General features: G+C 35.6%; 1 protein-coding gene across 3 annotated transcripts in view; it reads right to left on the reverse strand.

Annotated features, from left to right (window-relative positions):
* The window catches only part of LOC136036978 (DNA excision repair protein ERCC-5-like), a 244159-nt gene that overhangs the window by 77604 nt on the left and 145621 nt on the right, over positions 1 to 20934 (reverse strand). For all 3 annotated transcript variants that reach the window (XM_065719381.1, XM_065719380.1, XM_065719379.1), the window contains exon 11: positions 18748 to 18975. In XM_065719381.1, the coding sequence (XP_065575453.1) occupies positions 18748 to 18975 (228 nt within the window). The remainder of the gene's footprint in view (positions 1 to 18747; positions 18976 to 20934) is intronic.

Consider the following 20934-nt stretch of genomic DNA (forward strand, 5'->3'; position numbering starts at 1 on the left):
CTTGAAAAAGTTTTTTTTTTAAGTGCCAGGACCGGGATTAAAGGAGGTGGGCCCTGATTAAACCTAGAACCCCCTCAATACTCTCAGTCTTTCCCCTACTCTATTCATAATGCTCCATTTAATAATTTATCCTCTTCTACAAGGATATCGATGTCTTAACATCTACAATTTATGAGACTCCAGAGTATTTTAAGAAAATGCCGTCGCTTCAATATCAACAAACTTTAAGAAATCCTATCCTATCTTAGATGCAATTTAATGGCACGTAGGCGAAAAAAGCTATCTGAAAATTAAAAGAAAAATAAGTTTGGGAGAAAACGAGCTCCATGTCTACGAGAAGAATTTATCCCTTTTACTTGTTAAACTTTAAGGAGAAAAAATATACAGCTCCTAGGGAAAAAAACTGAAGTAGTTTTATTTTTGAATTAATAAAGTAAGTAAATGCAAAAACTCAAGGATAGGAATCCAAAGAAAGCACTTGTGAAAAGGGCCATATCCAGGATTTTTTTCGGTTGGGGGTTCAGTCCCCTAACACCCCTTGATACAGCCTTCCTTGTGAAATGTTTTGTGATTCAGAAATTTTTCTAGTCTTTGATAGATTTAGAATCTTAAACAGAAAATCTCAATACTTTTCAGAAGTCCCGGGAATTTGGATCTTTGGAATATTAAAATGAATAGAATAGACTTTTCTTTGGGCCGTTCTTTTCACAAACACAATGATTACAATGATCACAATGATTACAATGGTTTCTATGGTTACAATGTTTACAATTGTATGTCACAAGAGGCAACTAATGAAGCTAAACCACACTTTTGTCATGTTTAAAGTAGGTCCTATTAAATTAAGCGGCTTGATCAAACAAGTCTGTCAATTGATTGACGTATGTTTCAGTCCCGTTAAAACTCATTTCAATTTACTTTTTGATTAGGGCTGTGAATTGTCTGCTGTATAATATTTGTGAAATGATTCTAACACAGACTAAAGCCTTTCTTCTCTCGACTTCGGTTGTCCTTCAGAGGAAAAAAAATTATGAAAAATGCCGTTGGCCAAAGCAGCGGTATATTATAAAAAAACTGCTTCATTCTTGATCATTTGCTCCACTCATGATACTGAACCAGATGACTGCAGGAACTTCATTAGAATGGACGAAGAGAGTTTTGATTTTTTGCTGAAGTTAAGATTCCTACTTTAGGTATAGATGTGAAAGACCAGATGATTCTGGTTTCAATTCCTTCAACGCCCCAGTACCGGTACCGGTACCTTTATCTTCCCAGAACCGGTGTTGTGAGAACAGGATTTTTAAATTGTAGGGGTTTTTTAAGTTCACAAGATGATCTTATCGATGTAGTTCATAAACTATCTTGTCATGTCGTTGGATTTTGTGAGACTTTTCTTACAGACCTGACTCCTCAGGTTGTTTTTCCTGGATATCAATTTATTTTTAAAACCCGATTGACTTGGCGCAAAGGTGGTTTAGCAGTTCTAGTTAAAGAAGGTATGTCTTTTCGACGCATTGCAAATCTGGAAGGTTCTCATGAGGAAATGCTTTTTGAAGTAATGGTAACTGAAATTAGTCTTGAAAATAAAGATGTTTTTTTTTGCGTAGTATACCGACCGCCTTCTTCTCCAGTCAAATCTTTCCTCTCTAAACCCCATGATTTTTTGCATCAACCCCATTTTCAAAATAAAGATGTATTCCTTTCCGGAGATTTCAATATTGACCTTCTAGAAGCTTCAAATGAATCTTCTGTTGAGTTATTGTCTTCTTGCCTTTCTGCGTGTCTGCTTCCTACTTGCCTGATACCTACAAGAATTTCACCTAGTTCTGCTTCTCTCATTGCTAATATTTTTACATCTTTAGCTATTCAAGCAAATTTTGCTGTTTTAAGTGATATATCGGATCATTTCCTGCTGGTTTCAGATTTAGCTTTTACTTATAAAATACCACAGGTAAGTAAGGAACGTCAAGGACGGTTAATAAATAAAATAACATTAAAGCACCTGAATGAAAGCCTTGGACTATTGGATTGGCAGGAGGTAATATCCACGGGGGATACAGATATGGCAACTGATAATTTTCTAAGAAATTTCAATTGCTGCCTTGATTCTAGTTGCTCATTTGTTACGATTAAAATTTGCAGAGAAAAATTTCCTATAAGGCCATGGATAACGTCTGGAATTTTGATATCAGTTAAGAAAAAAAATCAGTTATTTAAAAAGCAGTTAAAGAATCCAACTGATTATAATATTAAAAATTTTAGAATTTTCAAAAATAAATTAACCACAATGATACGTTTGGCGAAACAATTGTATTATAAAAAGTCTTTCGAAGAAGGTCAAAATTCTCCTCGCAAAACGTGGTCTTTAGTTAATTATTTTATAAGAAAAGAAAGTAAGTCTAATTTTCCTGAAGTTATTAGTTTAGAAGATGGTACGACTACTAATAAATCGGAGAAAGTGGCTGATATTTTGAATACTTATTTTGCTAAAATAGGAGAGAAAATTGTTTCATCAGTAATGAACCAGTTTGATTCACGTAGTAATAAACATTTTTCTTCATACCTTCCATCTCCTCAAAGTAATTCAATTTTTCTCGGGCCTATTTCTCATTCTGAAATAACAAAAATAGTGTGTGATCGAAATCCAGGTAATTCAGCGGGAGTTGATGGGTCTAGTTCTAAAATTGTTAAAGAAATACTGTCTGCAATAATATTATCATTACAGCATATAATTAATCTTTCATTTAAAACTGGAGTTTTCCCATCTGCTTTTAAAGAAGTGCGGATAGTTCCGCTTCACAAAGGTGACTCTCCTGAAAATCCATCAAATTACCGCCCTATTTCTATTTTGTCAGCATTTTCTAAAATACTTGAGAAGGCAATTTATAAGAGGTTTTATGACTTTCTTAAATCGTCTAATTTCTTCACAAATTCCCAGTTTGGTTTCCGGTCTGGACACAACACTGAACATGCTATCGTTGCTCTCATCCAATATATTCATGAATGCTTAGATAGAGGTGAAATTCCAGCAACAATATATTTAGATTTTAAAAAAGCATTCGATACAATATCCCATTGTATTCTTTTTAGTAAATTGGATAATTGTGGTGTGCGTGGACCGGCGTCGGATCTAGTTAAATCTTATCTTGATAAGAGAAAGCAACGATTAGATGGAGGTAATTTCCTCTCTTCACCTGTATATCAGTCTTCGAAGGTTGGGGTACCTCAGGCCTCTGTCCTAGGTCCTCTCCTTTTTTTAATTTATATAAATGATTTTCACCGCGCTTTTACATCCCCGTGTCTCAACACACATTTTGCTGATGATACGGCAGTTTCAATTTCTGAAAAGAATGACGAGGAGTTGGAGGCAAAACTGAATACTGCATTTTCTAATGTTCTTGATTGGTGTTCTTCAAATTTTATTGCTTTGAATGTATCAAAAACTAATTTCATAATTTACGGCAGAAAGTCAAATATCTGCCCTCGTATTACCCGAGTTACTTCTTCAAAGTATCTATTATCAATATCTCGGGTGAAAATGACAAAGTACTTTGTACTTGTGATTGACGAAAGCTTATCTTTTAAAACACACATTCAAAATCTACGATTAAAGATTTCAAGGTATGTTGGTTTAATGCGAAGGTTGAAGCTTTGTTTGCCCTACTCTGCTTTACGAAGTATTTATTTTGCTCTGATTCAGACTAATATTAATTATTGTTCTCTAGTATATTTATCTACATTTAAAAGCCATATTAAACCAATACAGATTTTACAAAATAAAGCCCTAAGAATCCTTAAACTTTTTATTCCATCACCTATTGAACTTCCAAATAAGTTTTCTACTGTATCTTTATACACTTATCTAGATATACTTCCAGTCTCTCAACAATTTGCTTTTGGAGCAATTCTTTTCAAAATCAATTATGACATTAAGAAATTACCGCCATATTACCTCCATCAAAATTTGTTCTCCCAATCACAAGATTTACATAATTATAACGCTCGACAAAAAAAGGATATCTACATTGACAAGTATAATACTGAGAGATCTAAATTCGCTCCGTTTGTGTCAATAGCTCGGTGCTGGGATGCTCACAAGGCTCTTATTGATAAATTTTTTTCTATCCATTTAATAAAAAGGAAACTTAAATTTCATTTAGTTCAGGATTATTTTTAATTAAGTATCTTTTTAGTAAGGCAAAGTTTTTGTATGGTTCGTTGCTCTGGGTGATTATGGGCCAGTATCTTCCAGTATTAATTTATATTTAATAATATTGACATTCTTAATTTTCTTCAACAGTATTGAATGATCCTGAGCTAGCTGCTACTTTCATATTATTGTATCTTTATTGTATTGTTTATTGTATTGTTGTGTTATTGTATCTTTGCCGTCATGTTTATCTTTGTATTGTAGTGGGTTATTATTTTATATTTGTCTAGGCCTAGTTTTTCGAGCTTGTCTCCCCATGGGCCTATGTCATATATATATATATATATATATATATATATATATATATATATATATATATATATATATATATATATATATATATATATATATATATATATATATATATATATATATATATATATATATATACATGTATGTGCGATTAATAAATAAATGAACTTGAACTTAAATGAACTTGAACGCTAGCACTATCTTGTTAATTACCGTATTCTTTTTATTTTGGTTCAAAGTAGTCATTAGTTTTCACCTTCCATAATTCAGGGTGACTCCAGCATAGACGACGTGACACTCGATAAAGGCCTGAGGCCTCGACCGAGTCCGTTGATTTTTGGATTAAAATGGAATAGTTGTGGGCATCAAGTCTTGGCTAATTGCAGAAAAAGCCAAGACAGTTAGTCCAATTGAGTGAGAACCAAACCTGGCATTAATTCCCTCCTTATTAGGATTGTATAAAAGGAGGTTCATTTTTTAATAGATATGTCTATCTATTATCCGTCTTTGCGTCATTGCTAGGGCAGTAGAACCAAGGTATATAGTCATAGAGCTAAGATATTGATAAAACCTATAGTTTTCCAAGTGTTTGACTAATTTGGCTTGGGTAAACGGTGGAAGTATGCGGATGTCTCTCTTTTCGGACCAATACACGGTTTGTTATCTTTTAGCAAGTCACACCTGCCTAGAATCTCAGGCAGGTTGACCAAGAATTTAAAATTGACACAGAACCATAAGATTGCCTGGAATGAGAGGTAAACAAGGGACGCTTAGCTATTGTCTTAGGCGGGTTGAACCAAGAATTTAGAATTGAAACATGAGACCGTTAATTTACCTAGAATCAGAGGCAAACAAGCGTTTAAAGTTAAAATGGGGCCATTCTGCAATGAATGTCAGGCACGGCAATTGATTCAATTTATAAACTTAGACATTTGCTAGACTAATAAAAAAGTTGATTTAATGTTAGTTGAACATAAGTTGACTGAAATTGCAAGGGGAATAAGAGTCCAAAGGCTACATGTCCAAAGTCCAAAGCCTCTATGAATAAACAGATAAACTCGCGTTTAGACTATTGACTTTCTGAGTTTACAGTAATGGATATGTCCTCCGTGGTTGCTCGCGAGTGACTAACCCAATACTTTATCAAAATGGACATCGACAGTCAACCGTTTGAATCATTCAAACTTTCTATCAGTCACCATCAATCGATTTATTCAGGGGGAGTACAGATTCCTGGGCGGACGATCATGCTTGAGTCAATCGATTAAAGGAAGTATTTGATCAAAAAATTGACCGTTTAGCGCCTCCTTAGGGAAACGCATCTCTCTGGTCCTCGGTTAGAGTATGTGCTGAAGATTATAGTATGCATTGATCTTTTTTGTTGTTGTTTAGAATCAGCAATGTTAAACGAAAAAAAATTCGATCTATAATTGTCTTTTTGTATTACAAACTTTCATGACAGATCAACTGCGGTTTGATGTAGAATATAATGAGGTATCTTTATCCACTATTTATCACTACTCACTATTTACTTCATCGCTATTCACTTTATTCATTATTCACTTTTATCACTATTCATTTAATTCAGTACGATAGGCTTTAGCTAATATGTCAATATTGAAAAAAGGAATAAAGGAAAAGGAAAAAGGAAAAAAGGAATAAGATAACCCAGGCGCTGCAAAAAAAACAACAACAAAGAAAATCCGAAGTAGCAAGTATTACTTTGAAGTCAACAAGATAACATATAAAAAAAACTCACTTAAAGATAAACTCAATCTAAATTAGGAAAGAAAGGTATAGTCTGGGTCTGCAACCCATTAGTTACACAACAATATTGTCATATCTAATTACAGCTTCGTTTGAATGACTCGCTAACGGCTTTGATATGCAGAACAGGACCCTTTTAAATTAATTTTTTCGACAGAACAAAGGCTTATCAATCACTCTGTCCTAGACCTTTAAACTAGTAGTTAGTGAAAACAATTTTAATGACGAGTGGACCCTATTATTCGCCATATTGTAGGGAGTACTGTTTTTACCCATAAACAAAGCAACAGATATTCGAACTTGAAATTTATTTTCATTGTAGGCAATCTTAAGGAGATTTTGTAGGTTCTAGGTTATTAAAAAGAAAAAAGTTTGTAAATTCTGATTTTAAGTGAGTCCAATATGGGCACACAAGAAACTTTAGACTCCGTCTTATCCCGGTTTAGATACAAAACAGCACTATTATGGAGGGAGGGGTTTCAAAACACTAAAAAGAAGGCAAGTTATATGGATTAAATGAGAATTAAAAAAAACCAGGAGGATCTTGAAATTCAGTGGGATGAGTCAAAAAGTCAGAGAATTTATCCTCAAGGTGATCAAAAACATGGACGGGTTTATAGCGCATAAAATGTACTTTAGACCACACTTTATTCTAAATTAATAATTATAAAGCAATTCAACTTTAAAATAACAACTCACATAAAATGAATTCTTAGGCAAAAGAATTGAAAAGGGGAAGCATGTCCCTCTTTTTACAAAAAAAGTTTACTCTTGTCTTAAAGATAGGGAAAGCACTACAAAAAAGTTGTTATAATATGAAATGACTTTCAGCCATTCAGTTATATTTTACACATCCCCCCCTACCCATGTGTAAACATGGGTAGACCTTATTTAAATTTGTAGGTAAGAACAATCTGGGATTGAGTTACATCGTATAAGGTCCAGCTTCTAAACCTTTGATTTAGGACTCCATAATAAGGAAATACAATTTAATGTTACTTCTCTTATAGCAAATTTTAATCATTACCATAATTACAAATAACATAGCTTTTCGTTCAAGTTATAGCCACTTTCTATCAATGAATTATAATTAACTTTTCATGTATCCTGATTTCTTATTTTCGAATATTTTAAAGATTATTTTTTGTACTAAGTTGTTAAATTCAGGTCTTTTCTTAAGGGACTTACACTTTTGAAAATTGCTTACAACAAACTAGAGAAAAGTGGTTATAGGTTATACTAACTGAAAAAGTCAACTATACTCTTGCAGTTCAAGCTCTGAGGTGCCCAAGGATCCTACTGGTACAATTTTCTCAACCCTAAATTTCATTTCAGCAACTCTATCACCAGATACAGAGGGCTCATCAAAGCTGAAAGGTGACAAGGCAAATATTCTGGAAGAACTTTTGTGAGCCTCAACTTCATTTAGACTTCAAGAGAGTTTGCAGGTATTCAGAGGCCACAGAAGCTCAAGGGTCACCCAAAAGCCTTGCTGGTAGAATATTTAAGGGACTAAACTTCCTTCAGCTATCCAGGTCGTCAACTGATGTCAAAGGGTCATCATGATTCAAGAGTAACAAGGGGACATTGCAGGTAGAATCATTGCAGGCCTCAAGTTAAATTAGGCATCCAGATAATCAACAAATACTAAGGGGGAGCATTACTCAACAGTCACCAGAAACCTTTGCGGTTCTAAATTTCCTACAGCTATCTATGCTAAACTAAAGGGCCATCATGGATCAAGGGTCACCAGAAGATCTTGCTGGTAGAATCTTTATAAACCTCAGCTTCACTTAGACATCCAGCTAGTCAATAAATACTAAGGAGGATTATGACTCAACGGTCACCAGAAACCTTCGCGATTCTAATTTCCTACATCTATCTATGCTGTCAACAGATACCAAAGAGTTATAATGGATCAAGTGTCATCAAAAGACCTTGCTGGTAGAACCTCACAGGCCCAACTTCATTTTAGGGCCTAAGCCGTCAAGAGATATAAATGGGCAACACGGCTCAAGGGCTATCAGGCAATATTGTCCTAGAACATGGGCAGGTCACAACTGCAGTTAGGCATTCAGGTAGTAAAAAATGACGAAACCTAGACACTTCTTTTTAATTTTTTCTTTTCTTTTATTCTCACACATTCTTAGGTGCAAAACTTCACAATAAATTACACTCATTCACTTGGTATATTAAATTTACTTACAAAAACAAGTTCATAAATAACAGTCGTGTCACAGTTGGTGCTGAGCTATCTATCTAGACAATAAACATTTCAGATCACTGGAGCATATCTCCAGGACACATTTTCAGTAATATCTGGAATGCTTATTTGGAACGAGGGCAATTTATCTGACAACTTTTGAGAGGGAGATAATTTAACTGGCAACAGTTTTCTCGTTGAAATAGAATTCAAGCACATACATAGAAAAATATAACTGAAAGATTAAAACAGCTTATACAAATAGTTGCTGGTCAAGCTAAACAAATCAAAGCGATGTATGAAAAATATAATTATGCGTAATATGCGCCAAAAAAAGAAGCAAAACAAAATTTTAGAGGGAGGTAATTAGCTTGCAATAGTTTTTCTTGTTGAGATATTATCAAGGACATGGAGAGAAAAGATACAACCGAAAGATCAAAGAATCTTATAGTACTTGTTGCAAGTCGAGCTAAAGATATCAAGAGTGATGAACCAAAAATTATGCGTAATTTATACAACGAGATTTGTACATCGAAGATAGTATTGATAGAAAAAACAGAGAAAATGCATCCGAAGATCAGAGCAGCTTATACTACTAGTTGCAGGTTGAGCTAAACAAATCAAGCGTGAAGTACGGAAAATAAAGCTATGCACAAAAAATGACCAAAACGATATTTGAAATTAAATAAAAAAAACAAGTTTTTTGAAATGAAAGTAAGGAGCGACATTTAAACTGAAAACGAACAGAAATTACTCCGTATATGAAAGGGGCTTTTCCTCCTCGACGCCCAGCTCTTTACGCTAAAGTTTTTTATTCTTTTAAAAAGTAGAGTTGCGAGAAAGAATCTAACTTTAGCGCAAGGAGCGGGGTGTCGAGGAGGAAAGGCCCCGTTCATATACGGAGTAATTTCTGTTCGTTTTAAGTTTAAATGTCGCTCCTTACTTTCATTTCAAAAAACTTGTTTTTCTTATTTAATTTCTGAAAGTTTTTGAATTGATGCATGTCTGATTTTGGCTCTCCGTACATATATTATTAAAATGAAATTTGCATATTAGTTTTTTTTTTTGGCTAAATGGCTTTCTCTTAGTTTTGATCAGACGATTTTGAGAAAGAAGGGGTGGGGAAGAAGGCCTAGTTGCCCTCCAATTTTTCGTTTACTTAAAAAGGCAATTAGAACTTTTAATTTTTAATGAACGTTTTAATTAGTAAAAAATATACGTAACTTAAGAATTAACTTACGTAACAAACTTTTATATTCTTATATTTTTGATTATATATATGAGGGGGTTGGACCCATCGTTAATACCTCGTTCTTCACACTAAATCTTGTTTTGTCCCAATTCTTTAAGAATGACCCTTGAATCAGAAAGGCCGTAGAATAAATAGTTGAAATTACTAAAAATAATTTAGCATAAAGAGCGAAGCCCCTCCCCCAGGGACTGAAGGGGGGGGGGGTAAGGCATCCCCAAAGACATAGTTATTACGGTTTTCAACTATGCGGAACAAAATGGCTATCTCAAAATTTTGATCCGTTGACTTTGGGAAAAAATGAGCGTGTGAGGGGGCCTAGGTGCCCTCCAGTTTTTTTGGTCACTTAAAAAGGGCACTAGAACTTTTTATTTCCGTTAGAATTAGCCCTCTTGCAACACTCTAGGACCACTTGGTCGATACGATGACCCCTGGGAAAAAAAACAAAAAACAAACAAACAAACAAACAAATAAACACGCACCCGTGATTTGTCTTCTGGCAAAAAATACGAAATTCCACATTTTTGTAGATTGGACCTTGAAATTTTTTCTATAGGGTTCTCTGATGCGCTGAATGCGATTGTGTGATTTTCGTTAAGATCTCCTATGACTTTTAGGGGGTGTTTTCCCCTATTTTCCCAAATAAGGCAAATTTTCTCAGGCTCTTAACTTTTGATGACAAAGACTAAATTTGATGAAACTTATATATTCAAAATCAGCATAAAAATCCGATTCTTTTGATATATCTTTTAGCATCGAAATTCCGTTTTTTAGAGTTTCGTTTACTATTGAGCCGGGTCGCTCCTGACTACAGTTCGTTACCACGAACTGTTTGATGAAGAGGATTTAACTCTCAACAGTTTTCTGGTCGAAATAGTACTGATGCACATACTGAAAAAAAAATAAACCAAAAGATCAGAGCTGCTGGTACTACTAGTTGCAGATCAAGCTAAACACATCAAATGTGACATGCGAAAAATAAAACTATGAATAATATTTGCAAAAAAGAAATCGAGCAAAACAATATTTGAGAGGGAGATGATTTAACTGGCAGCCGTTTTCTCGTCGAAATAGTACTGATACACATTCAAAGACAATGCAACCAGAAGATCAAAACAGCTTATACTACTAGTTGCGGGTCAAGCTAAACAAGCCAAGAGCAATGCACGGAAAATAAAACGATGTCCAAAAAAAAGGGAAAACAATATTTGAGATGGAGATAATTTAACTGGCATCAGTCTTCTCTTTGACATAAAACTGATACACATACAGAGAAAAATATAATTGAAAAATCAGGGCAAATTATATTACTATTTGCAGGTCAAGCTAAATAAATGTTCAACCTCCAAAAGATGAAACTAAGCGCACATTTCGTGATTTTGGCTTAGATGGATCTATTGCTTCAGTGCTGCTGTATTGATCGGTAAAGCCTGAGGATTCACTGTGCATCCTTTCTTCCGGTTTTACTGATTCTAAATTCAATGCTTACCATTGTTCTCCATGCACCTTCGTAATCATACATTGAACGAATACCGATCACTTATCCCCAGAATATTTCTATAGAACAAGGAGCTCTTGGCAAGGCGCCAAGAGAAAAAAGTTTTATCTCATTAGGGTGAAACCATCAAATTAATTTAAATATGGACGATATCTTGGAAGGTAGTCAAAGGAAAAACTTCAAAATGGAGGGGGTGAGGAGAAGTGTTCGCTACTTCAGGCTCTAGTGGTAAAATACCGGAACGAGTTTTATAAATAACAGAAGAAGTAAAGCTTAATTAAAAGGAATATATACCAATACTAAATTGATGTGAGCTTGGGAAATATTACAGCCTGTCAAATGCTGAGCTTCTAATAGAAGTGGGGAGGGTAGTTTCACCCATCCAATGGAACGTATGCCTTAGATGGCTGGCACTAGTCAACATAAATAACAGTAGTAGTATAAGATTATTGACATAAAGATATAACTAGACCGGCCTTCATAAAACAGCAGCAGTAGTCTAGGCTTATGAATATTAAATAAAAAAAAAAACTAATTTGTTTAGCTGAAAGTAAGGAGCGACATTAAAACTTAAAACGAACAGAAATTAATCCGTATATGAATGAGTTGTCCCCTCCGCAATCCCTCGCTCTTTACGCTAAAGCTTTTAATTGTTTTAAAAAGTAGAATTGTGGCAAAGAGTCAAACTTTAGCGTAAAGAGCGAAGGATTGCGGAGGGGACAACTCATTTCATATACGGATTAATTTCTGTTCGTTTTAAGTTTTAATGTCGCTCCTTACTTTCAGCTAAAAAAATTAGTTTTTTTTTTATTATTTAATTTCTGAACGTTTTTGAATTAAGGCATGTTTGGTTTTGGCTCTCCGCACATAAATTATTAAAATGAAATTTGTATATTAATTCTTTTTTTGACTAAATGGCTTTCTCCTAGTTTTGATCAGACGATATTGAGAAATAAGGGGTGGAGAAGGAGGCCTAGTTGCCCTCCAATTTTTCGGTTACTTAAAAAGGCAACTAGAACTTTTAATTTTTAACGAACGTTTTTATTAGTAATAATATACGTAACTTAAGAATTAACTTACGTAACAAACTTTCATAACCTTATATTTTTATTATGTATACGAGGGGGTTTGTACCCTCGTTAATACCTCGCTCTTTACACTAAATCCAACTCATTTCATATACGGATTAATTTCTGTTCGTTTTAAGTTTTAATGTCACTCCTTACTTTCAGCTAAAAAAATTAGTTTTTTTTATTTAATTTCTGAACGTTTTTGAATTAATGCATGTTTGGTTTTGGCTCTCCGCACATAAATTATTAAAATGAAATTTGTATATTAATTCTTTTTTTTGGCTAAATGGCTTTTTCTTAGTTTTGATCAGACGATATTGAGAAACAAGGGGTGGAGAAGGAGGCCTAGTTGCCCTCCAATTTTTCAGTTACTTAAAAAGGCAACTAGAACTTTTAATTTTTAACGAACGTTTTTATTAGTAAAAATATACGTAACTTAAGAATTAACTTACGTAACAACCTTATATTTTTATTATGTATACGAGGGGGTTTGTACCCTCGTTAATACCTCACTCTTTACACTAAATCCTAAGTTTTGTCCCAATTCTTTAAGAATGACCCCTGAATCAGAAATGCCGTAGAATAAATAGTTGAAATTACTAAAAATACTTTAGCATAAAGAGCAAGGTATTTATCTCCTCCTAAATACCTCGCTCTTTATGCTAAAGTATTTTTAGAACCCCTAATATGCGTAATAATCTCTGTTCGTTTTAAGTTTCAATGCTACTTCTTCCTTTCATTTGAAAAAACGTTTTCATGTTTATTTTTCATTGTTTTCTTTTGTAATGCTAGAGAATCCTGCGCCCTTGTCATTGAATTTTTCTTCCCCCATGACAGATTCCTCCAAGGAAAGATCCTCTAACATAGCCCCCTCTCCTCAGCCCCACCCCAAACAAAATAAAATCCCCCTGAAAACGTCTGTACGCTTCCCAATAACCATTACTATATGTAAACACTGGTCAAAGTTTGTAACTTGCAGCCCCTCCCCCAGGGATTGTGGGGGAGTAAGTCATCCCCAAAGACATAGTTATTACGGTTTTCGACTATGCTGAACAAAATGACTATCTCAAAATTTTGATCCGTTGACTTTGGGAAAAAAATGAGCGTGGGAGGGGGCCTAGATGGCCTCCAATTTTTTTGGTCACTTAAAAAGGGCACTAGAACTTTTCATTTCCGTTAGAATGAGCCCTCTTGCGACATTCTAGGACCACTTGGTCGATACGATGACCCCTGGGGTAAAGAAAAAAAAAATAATAATAAAAAAAAATAAACACGCACCCGTGATTTGTCTTCTGGCAAAAAATACAAAATTCCACATTTTTGTAGATAGGAGCTTGAAACTTCTACAGTAGGGTTCTCTGATACGCTGAATCTGATGGTGTCATTTTCGTTAAGATCCTACGTCTTTTAGGGGGTGTTTCCCCCTATTTTCCCAAATAAGGCAAATTTTCTCAGGCTCGTAACTTTTGATGGGTAAGACTAAACTTGATGAAACTTATATATTTAAAATCAGCATTAAAATGCGATTCTTTTGATGTAGCTATTGATATCAAAATTTTTTAGAGTTTTGGTTACTATTGAGCCGGGTCGCTCCTTACTACAGTTCGTTATCACGAACTGTTTGATAAAGATGTCTCAGTATTCAATTAAGGTGAACCTAATAAATAAAGCAGAGTCTCAATTATAAAGCGCACGCAGGCAAAACAAGCCAAATGTGTTTCCGTAGGCCAATCAAACTTTTATTTTATTTTTAAGAGACGAAAAGCCCCACCTTTTTAAAATCTGATTGGTTTATAACCCCCGTGTGATATTTATAAGCCAGTAAAAAGAACGGATCGTTTTTGAGTCACAAGATTTTTAGTAAAATCTTGAAAATTTGACAAAAAGCCATTCAATGCGTCTTTAGCCATTCATTGCAGAATAAGCGTTTTTTTTTTTTTACAAGGAAAAAAAAAGAATAACAAGTTCCACCAACTGGCTTATTATCTACTAGCACACAAAGAAGCTGTAAGCTAAATTAGATAAATAGTCTGCTTCTATCTAATTCCTCAAATTAACGAATTATCAACAGTAAAAGAAGAACGTTCCCTTAAGTTTAAACTTAGGCTATAGATACTTTACATGGGATACCCAGGTTTCATTGAAGTAACATCTCCTGATTCTTTACCATTAACTTCAGAAGCGCAAATACTCAATTAAGGATGCCTGTAATCTTTTATACACAAGGAAGCCTACATATTATTATAATAATATATTATACTTAAATATCATGATACATATCATTATAATAATTTACATATTATTTGAACTTACTCGAAAAAACAAATTATCGTACGCATTCCTCTATTCATCAAGCAGTCCATGGTAATGAACAGGGAGTGAATGGCAACAAACTGAAAGTTTTACATGTCTTAAAACACGTCTTCCTTTAAAGAAAAACATATTTACGTCCATGTTCAAAGAATAACAGTCCATGGCAATGAACAAGGAGTGAAAGACAACAAACTGGAAGTCTTAAATGTGTTAAAACACGTCTTCCTTTAAAGAATAACAGATTTACGTCCATGGTAAAAGAATAACAGTCCGTCGTAATGAACAAGAGCTGAAAGGCAACAAACCAAAAATCTCACATGTCTTTAAACATCTCTTCCTTAAAATAATAATATATTTCCTTTTAATCTAAATGTTAGGTGATTTGCCGTTAGTCTTGGTAATAATGTACAAACTATCTCATGTTTAGTTAGCCCAAACAGCATCATAATTCTCCAGGGACAGCATTACTTCATAAGATTAGTAACAACCAATGATGTTGCATGTCCTAAGCTTATGACAGTATAAAGTGCGTCTAGAGACAGAAGCAGCTTTACCCAACAAAACCAAGGTCTGGAGATAGATTCACCATTTCAGTGGTGATAATTCCCTAAAATGTGGGGGCATTGAGCAAGGATTTTTTCGATTAAAAAAGGTTACAATACATAAGAAGATACTTTTTAAAACTTACGGAGGGGGCATTTACTCCTCTCCCATTGGCACTGCTTAGATTTCCTAGATTTTGTTGCCCAAAACCAGAATCTCAATTTAGTTACTCAAGATTCATCTTCCTATATTATAACTATGACTTACTTAAATCTTCTTTGGAGAATCTTTTTACAATAATGTTTATGACTTTTTGAAGTGGGTATGAACAGGATTAGTTTGGCTCCAATTCTCTTGAGATTCCTAATCGAACAATACCGAGGCAGATAAGAGGCAGCAGACTGAATTTCAGTGTTGCTAAAAGAGGTAAGAGGCGACGAACCCTGGCTTTTCATTATTTTACATCTCCTGTAGTTAAGTATGTATTTTTCTTTATTGAAGTACCGAGGACATCAGTGGCGCAATTGCGTAAAAATCCCGAGGAAGGGGAGGGAGGAAATTGGGGCCAATTTCCCAAATCACGTGAAAATGACTGTGGAAACTGAAAAATGAGCCATATATTAACATAAGACAAAGATATACAATAGATGCTAGACATATATAGATTTAGGTTTGTCTTATTTTTGACAAGTTTTTTGACAAACTTAATTTTACCTGGGGAGGGAAACTGGAGTACCGGGGTGGGGAGAGCTGCCTCCCTGACCCATAGCAAATTATGCCACTGAAGGACATCAAAATAGGAAAAAAATATCCTCTTGATCCATCTTATGTCTTTTCATGCCTAAAAACTAAGATTTTCCCAAAAAGAATTCTGGCTATTTCAAAATTTTGCAGTTTTAGGGCAGTATCACATTTTCGTCAGTATTGCCATTGAACCATGAAAAATAAATAAGCAAAACTAATTAGTTAAATTTGACAGTACTTTTCATCCGTACAAATTCAAATATTAACAGTCTGTTTAATTCTCAATGACAACTACACCTTTAAATGAAGGCTACACCTTCTTATGCTGTTCGATCCCATATTTTTATGGCACTTGGTATTAACCAAGTGACATATAGCAATCACAAATTCTGTCGGTCTGTCTGTCTGTCGTTCCCGGTTTTGCTACTTTAGGCACTTCCAGGTAAGCTAGGACGCTGAAATTTGGCAGGCGTATCAGGGACCGGACCAGATTAAATTAGAAATAGTCGTTTTCCCGAGTTGACCATCTGGAGGGGGAGTGGAGGGCCCGTTAATTCGGAAAAAATAGAAAAAATGAAGTATTTTTAACTTACGAACGGTTGATCAGATCTTAATGAAATTTGATGTTTGGAAGGATATCGTGTCTCAGAGCACTAATTTTAAATCCCGACCGAATCTGGCGACACTAGGGGGGGGGTCTGGGAGGGGGAAACCTAAGATCTTGGAAGACACTTAGAGTGGAGGGATCGGGATGAAACTTGGTGGGAAAAATAAGCACAAGTCCTAGATACATGATTAACATATGGAACGGATCCGCTCTCTTTGGGGTATTTGGGGGGGGGGGGGCTGTTAATTCTGAAAAATTAGAAAAGTGAGGTATTTTTATCTTACGAATGGGTGATCAGATCTCAATGAAATTTGATATTTAGAAGGATATCATGTCTCAAAGTTCTTATTTTAAATCCCGACCGGATCTTGTGACATTGGGGGAGTTTGGGGGATCAAACTCCCAAACTCCTTAACACTTAGAGTGGAGGGATCGGGACGGAACTTGATGGTAAAAATAAGAAGAAGTCTTAGTTACGTGATTGACATAATTGGAACGGATTCGCTCTATTGGGGGGGGGGGGGGTTAATTCTGAAAAATTAGAAAAAATGACGTATTTTTAACTTACGAAGGAGTGATCGGATCTTCATGAAACTTCATATTAAGAAGAACCTCGCAACCCAGATCTCTTATTTTAAATCTCAACCAGATCCAGCGTCATTGGGAGGGGGTAGTTCCCCCCAAACAAGTCTAAGATACGTGACTGACAAAACCGGACTGGATCCGCTCTCTTTGTTGGAGTTGGGGGGGGGGTAATTCGGAGAAATGAGGTATCTGTAACTTACGAACTGGTGACCAGATCTTAATGAAATTTGATATTTAGAAGGATCTTGTGCTTTAAAGCTCTTATTTTAAATTCCGACCAGATCCTGTGACATTGGGGGGAGTTGGAGGGGGAAACCGGAATTCTTGGAAAATGTGAAAATTGGGGTATTTTTATCTTACGAATAGGTGATCAGATCTTAATGAAACTTGATATATAGAAGGATCTTGTGTCTCAGATGCTCCATTTTCGACTCGAGATCCGGGGACATAGAGGGTTGGAGGAGGGAAACAGAAATCTTGGAAAACACCTAGAGTGGAGAGATCGGGATGAAACTTGATGGGAAGAAATAAGCAAAAGTTCTAGATACATGATTGACATAATTGGAACGGATCAGTTCTCTTTGGAGGAGCTGGGGGGTGTTAATTTGGAAAAATTAGAAACATTGAGTATTTTTAACTTAAAAACGGGTGGCCGGAGCTTAATGAAATTTGATACTTAGAAGGAATGTATGTCTCAGAGCTCTTCTTTCAAATCCCGACCAGATCTGTTGACATTGGGGAGAGTTGGAGGGGGAAATCGGGAATCTTAGAAAACACTCGGAGTGGAGGAATCGGGACGAAGCTTGGTGGATAGAATTAGCAAATGTCATAGATACTGGATTCACTCTCTTTGGCGGAGTTGGGGGGAGGGGTTCAGTGCTTTGGCGAGTTTGGTGCTTCTGGACGTGCTAGGACGATGTAAATTAGTAGGCGTGTCAGGGGGTTGCACAAATTGACTTGATAAAGTCGTTTTCCCAGATTCGACCATCTGGGGGGCTACAGGGAGAGGAAAAATTAGAAAAAATGAGGTATTTATAACTTACGAGTGGGTGATCGGATCTTAATGAATTTTAAAATTTCCTTTTAATTTTTCATTCCTGATTTTCCTTTTAAAGCAATCTATTGATTCATAGAATTTTGTTAGAGCTCATACCATATGAGCTCTTAGCTCTTCTTGCCTCGTCACAAGTGCCATATGAGCTCTTAGCTCTTGTTTTAGTCTACTTTTGCTCGTTTTCACCCAGTTTTCTTTTTCTTTAATATGGCGCCCGTTTCTACTAAAACTGTATAACTGCATATGGAGTCTTTTGCATTGAAAATGGAGTATCCATTTTTCCTAATTTATTAAATGATCTAGGATGGATGATAGGCTCAAGGAGTGAAAATAATCATTTTTATACAAATCTGAAAAAGTTATGCCAGCTTCACAGAGACTATCTTTCTAGGCTTCTCTCAAGTCTTTCCTCACTACCACCAAATTGATAATTCAGCTTGGTTAATCTACTTGAAGACTAGTTGATCCACTAGGTTGATAATCAACTCAGCAAATTATGACAATCAGATTCCATTTTCACATTTCCTTCGTGCTTTGATAAGTATTAACTAGCCTCTTGATGTTTCTAACATGACAAAACTTGCACAAACTGCAAGACACAAACAAAGTGGACGCCTGCCAAAGACTTAAGAAAACAGTTTAAAGAGCTTACCAAACTGGACACTGAAGTAGGAATCAATCCGCATTTGGCTTTGTTTATTCTTCCATTTTGCTAAGGTCGGTACGAGAAGTTCATCAATCTTTTCGGCCGACCAACCAAACTTTTCGCGTGCAAAATTCCTCAGTGCAGATTCATTAGGCTCACCCCAAGTAAATCGTTCCTCGGACTCGTCAACTTCAGGATGCAAGTAAGCCATAACAACCACTTCATTTGGAAAATCTATAAAACGGTTAAAAATTTGTGCGGTACGCCGAGAAAAACAGGAGAAGTTAAAAGAGTAAACCACCATTTAAAATGTACATTATTACAAAATGCGGAAAAAACTGTTGGCTTATTATAGTGTAGAGTAGCCGCAGGTAGCACCAATACCTCTTCAAAATAAAAATTATAAAGCCTACTACAGTTTACAGATTGCCAAAGATTGTCCTTTTTGACCATCAGCCTGGGGCTAAACGGAAAGCAGGTCCTTTGTCTGGAGTGGGAGGATGTCATAAATAAAGATGTGAAGGAAATGAGAGCTTCCTGGGAGGATGTAAAAGGGAAGACTTGAATAGATTGGGTTGGAGGAGGAGCATGCGTAGCTGTGTTGGCCTCAGGCGGCTTGGTGCTGCGGTACGTTATTAGTAGTAGTAGTGATAGTACTACACTGGCTTGCAAAGGACGGCGCAAAAACTCGTCAGCAGCTGTTCAGCCTTGGTAAGTCAGGAAAGACCTGGAACGCGTATTTTTAAATAAGTAAAGAAGAGCAATGTCAAATTCAGTTTCAGATCCTCCCTTTTAAAACATTGGAACAGAAGACTAAAAACTCATTTATCTTATTATAGCATATCAATTATAGTAACATGGATCTTATCAATATAGCATTTAACTACAACGAAAGAAAATACAAATTCTTTTTGTTTTTTGAACAGTTGCAGGTCTTTTTTTTTACTTCTGTTATTAATTATTGATTCTTTTCTTCTATTCTTTCTTATTTTCTTTGTTTTGGGGGCCAGAAAAATATGTTACCAAGGCCGTATATAGGTGGTCAGGGAGAACAGTCTGCCTTTAATTTTGTCTTATCGCCCTGAAAAAACGGTGTCACAAGCACTAAAACCTCTTCAGAACGAGCGTTTTAACCTCTCAAAAAGAAGTAATGTGTGACCATAGTCTGGTAGGTTAACAAGCTGTAAAGGCATCAGAATTATCCTCTTCAGAACGAGAACCTCTTCAGAACGAGTGCTTTAACCTCTCAAAGGGAGTTAATGTGTGACTATAGTCTGGTATTTTATCAAGCTATAAAGGCACCAGAATCATCATCTTCAAAATGAAAACCTCTTCAGAACGACTGTTTTAACCTCTCAAAGGGAAGTAATGTGTGACATAGTCTGGTAAGTTATCAAGCTGTAAAGGCACCAAAATTATCCTCTTCGGAACGAGAACCTCTTCAGAAGGAGTGTTTTAACCTCTCAAAGGGAAGTAATGTGTGACCATAGTCTGGCAAGTTTTAATGCTGTAAAGGCGCCATAATTACCCTCTTCAGAACGATAACCTCTTCAGAACGAGTGTTTTAACCTCTCAAAGGGAAGCAATGTGTGACTATAGTCTGGTAAGTTATCAAGCTGTAAAGGCGCCAGAATTATCCTCTTCAGAACGAGAACCTTTTCAGAACGAGTGTTTTAACCCCTCAAAAGAAAGTAATATGTGACTATGGTCTGGTAGCTTATCAGGCTATAAAGGCACCAGAATTATCCTCTTCGGAACGAGAACCTTTTCAGAACGAGTGTTTAAACCTCTCAAAGGTAAGTAATGTTTGACTATAGTCAGATAAGTTATCAGGCTGCAAAGGCGCCAGAATTATCCTCTTCAGAACGAGAACTTGTTCAGAACGAGTGTTTTAACCTTTCAAAAGGAAGTAATGTGTAACTATGGTCTGGCAGGTTATCAGGCTGTAAAGGCGTCTGAATTATCCTCTTCAGAATGAAAACCTGTTCAGAACGAGTATTTTAACCTCTCAAAAGGAAGTAAAGTGTGACTACGGTCTGGTAGGTTATCAGGCTGTAAAGGCGCCAGAATTATCCTCTTTATAACGAGAATCTTTTCAGAACGAGTGTTTTTACCTCTCAAAGGGAAGTCATGTGTGATTATAGTCTCGTAGGTTGTCAAGCTGTAACGGCACCAGAATTATCATGTTCAGAA

This window comes from Artemia franciscana, chromosome 16 (assembly GCF_032884065.1).
Source record: "Artemia franciscana chromosome 16, ASM3288406v1, whole genome shotgun sequence".
Taxonomy (NCBI): domain Eukaryota; kingdom Metazoa; phylum Arthropoda; class Branchiopoda; order Anostraca; family Artemiidae; genus Artemia; species Artemia franciscana.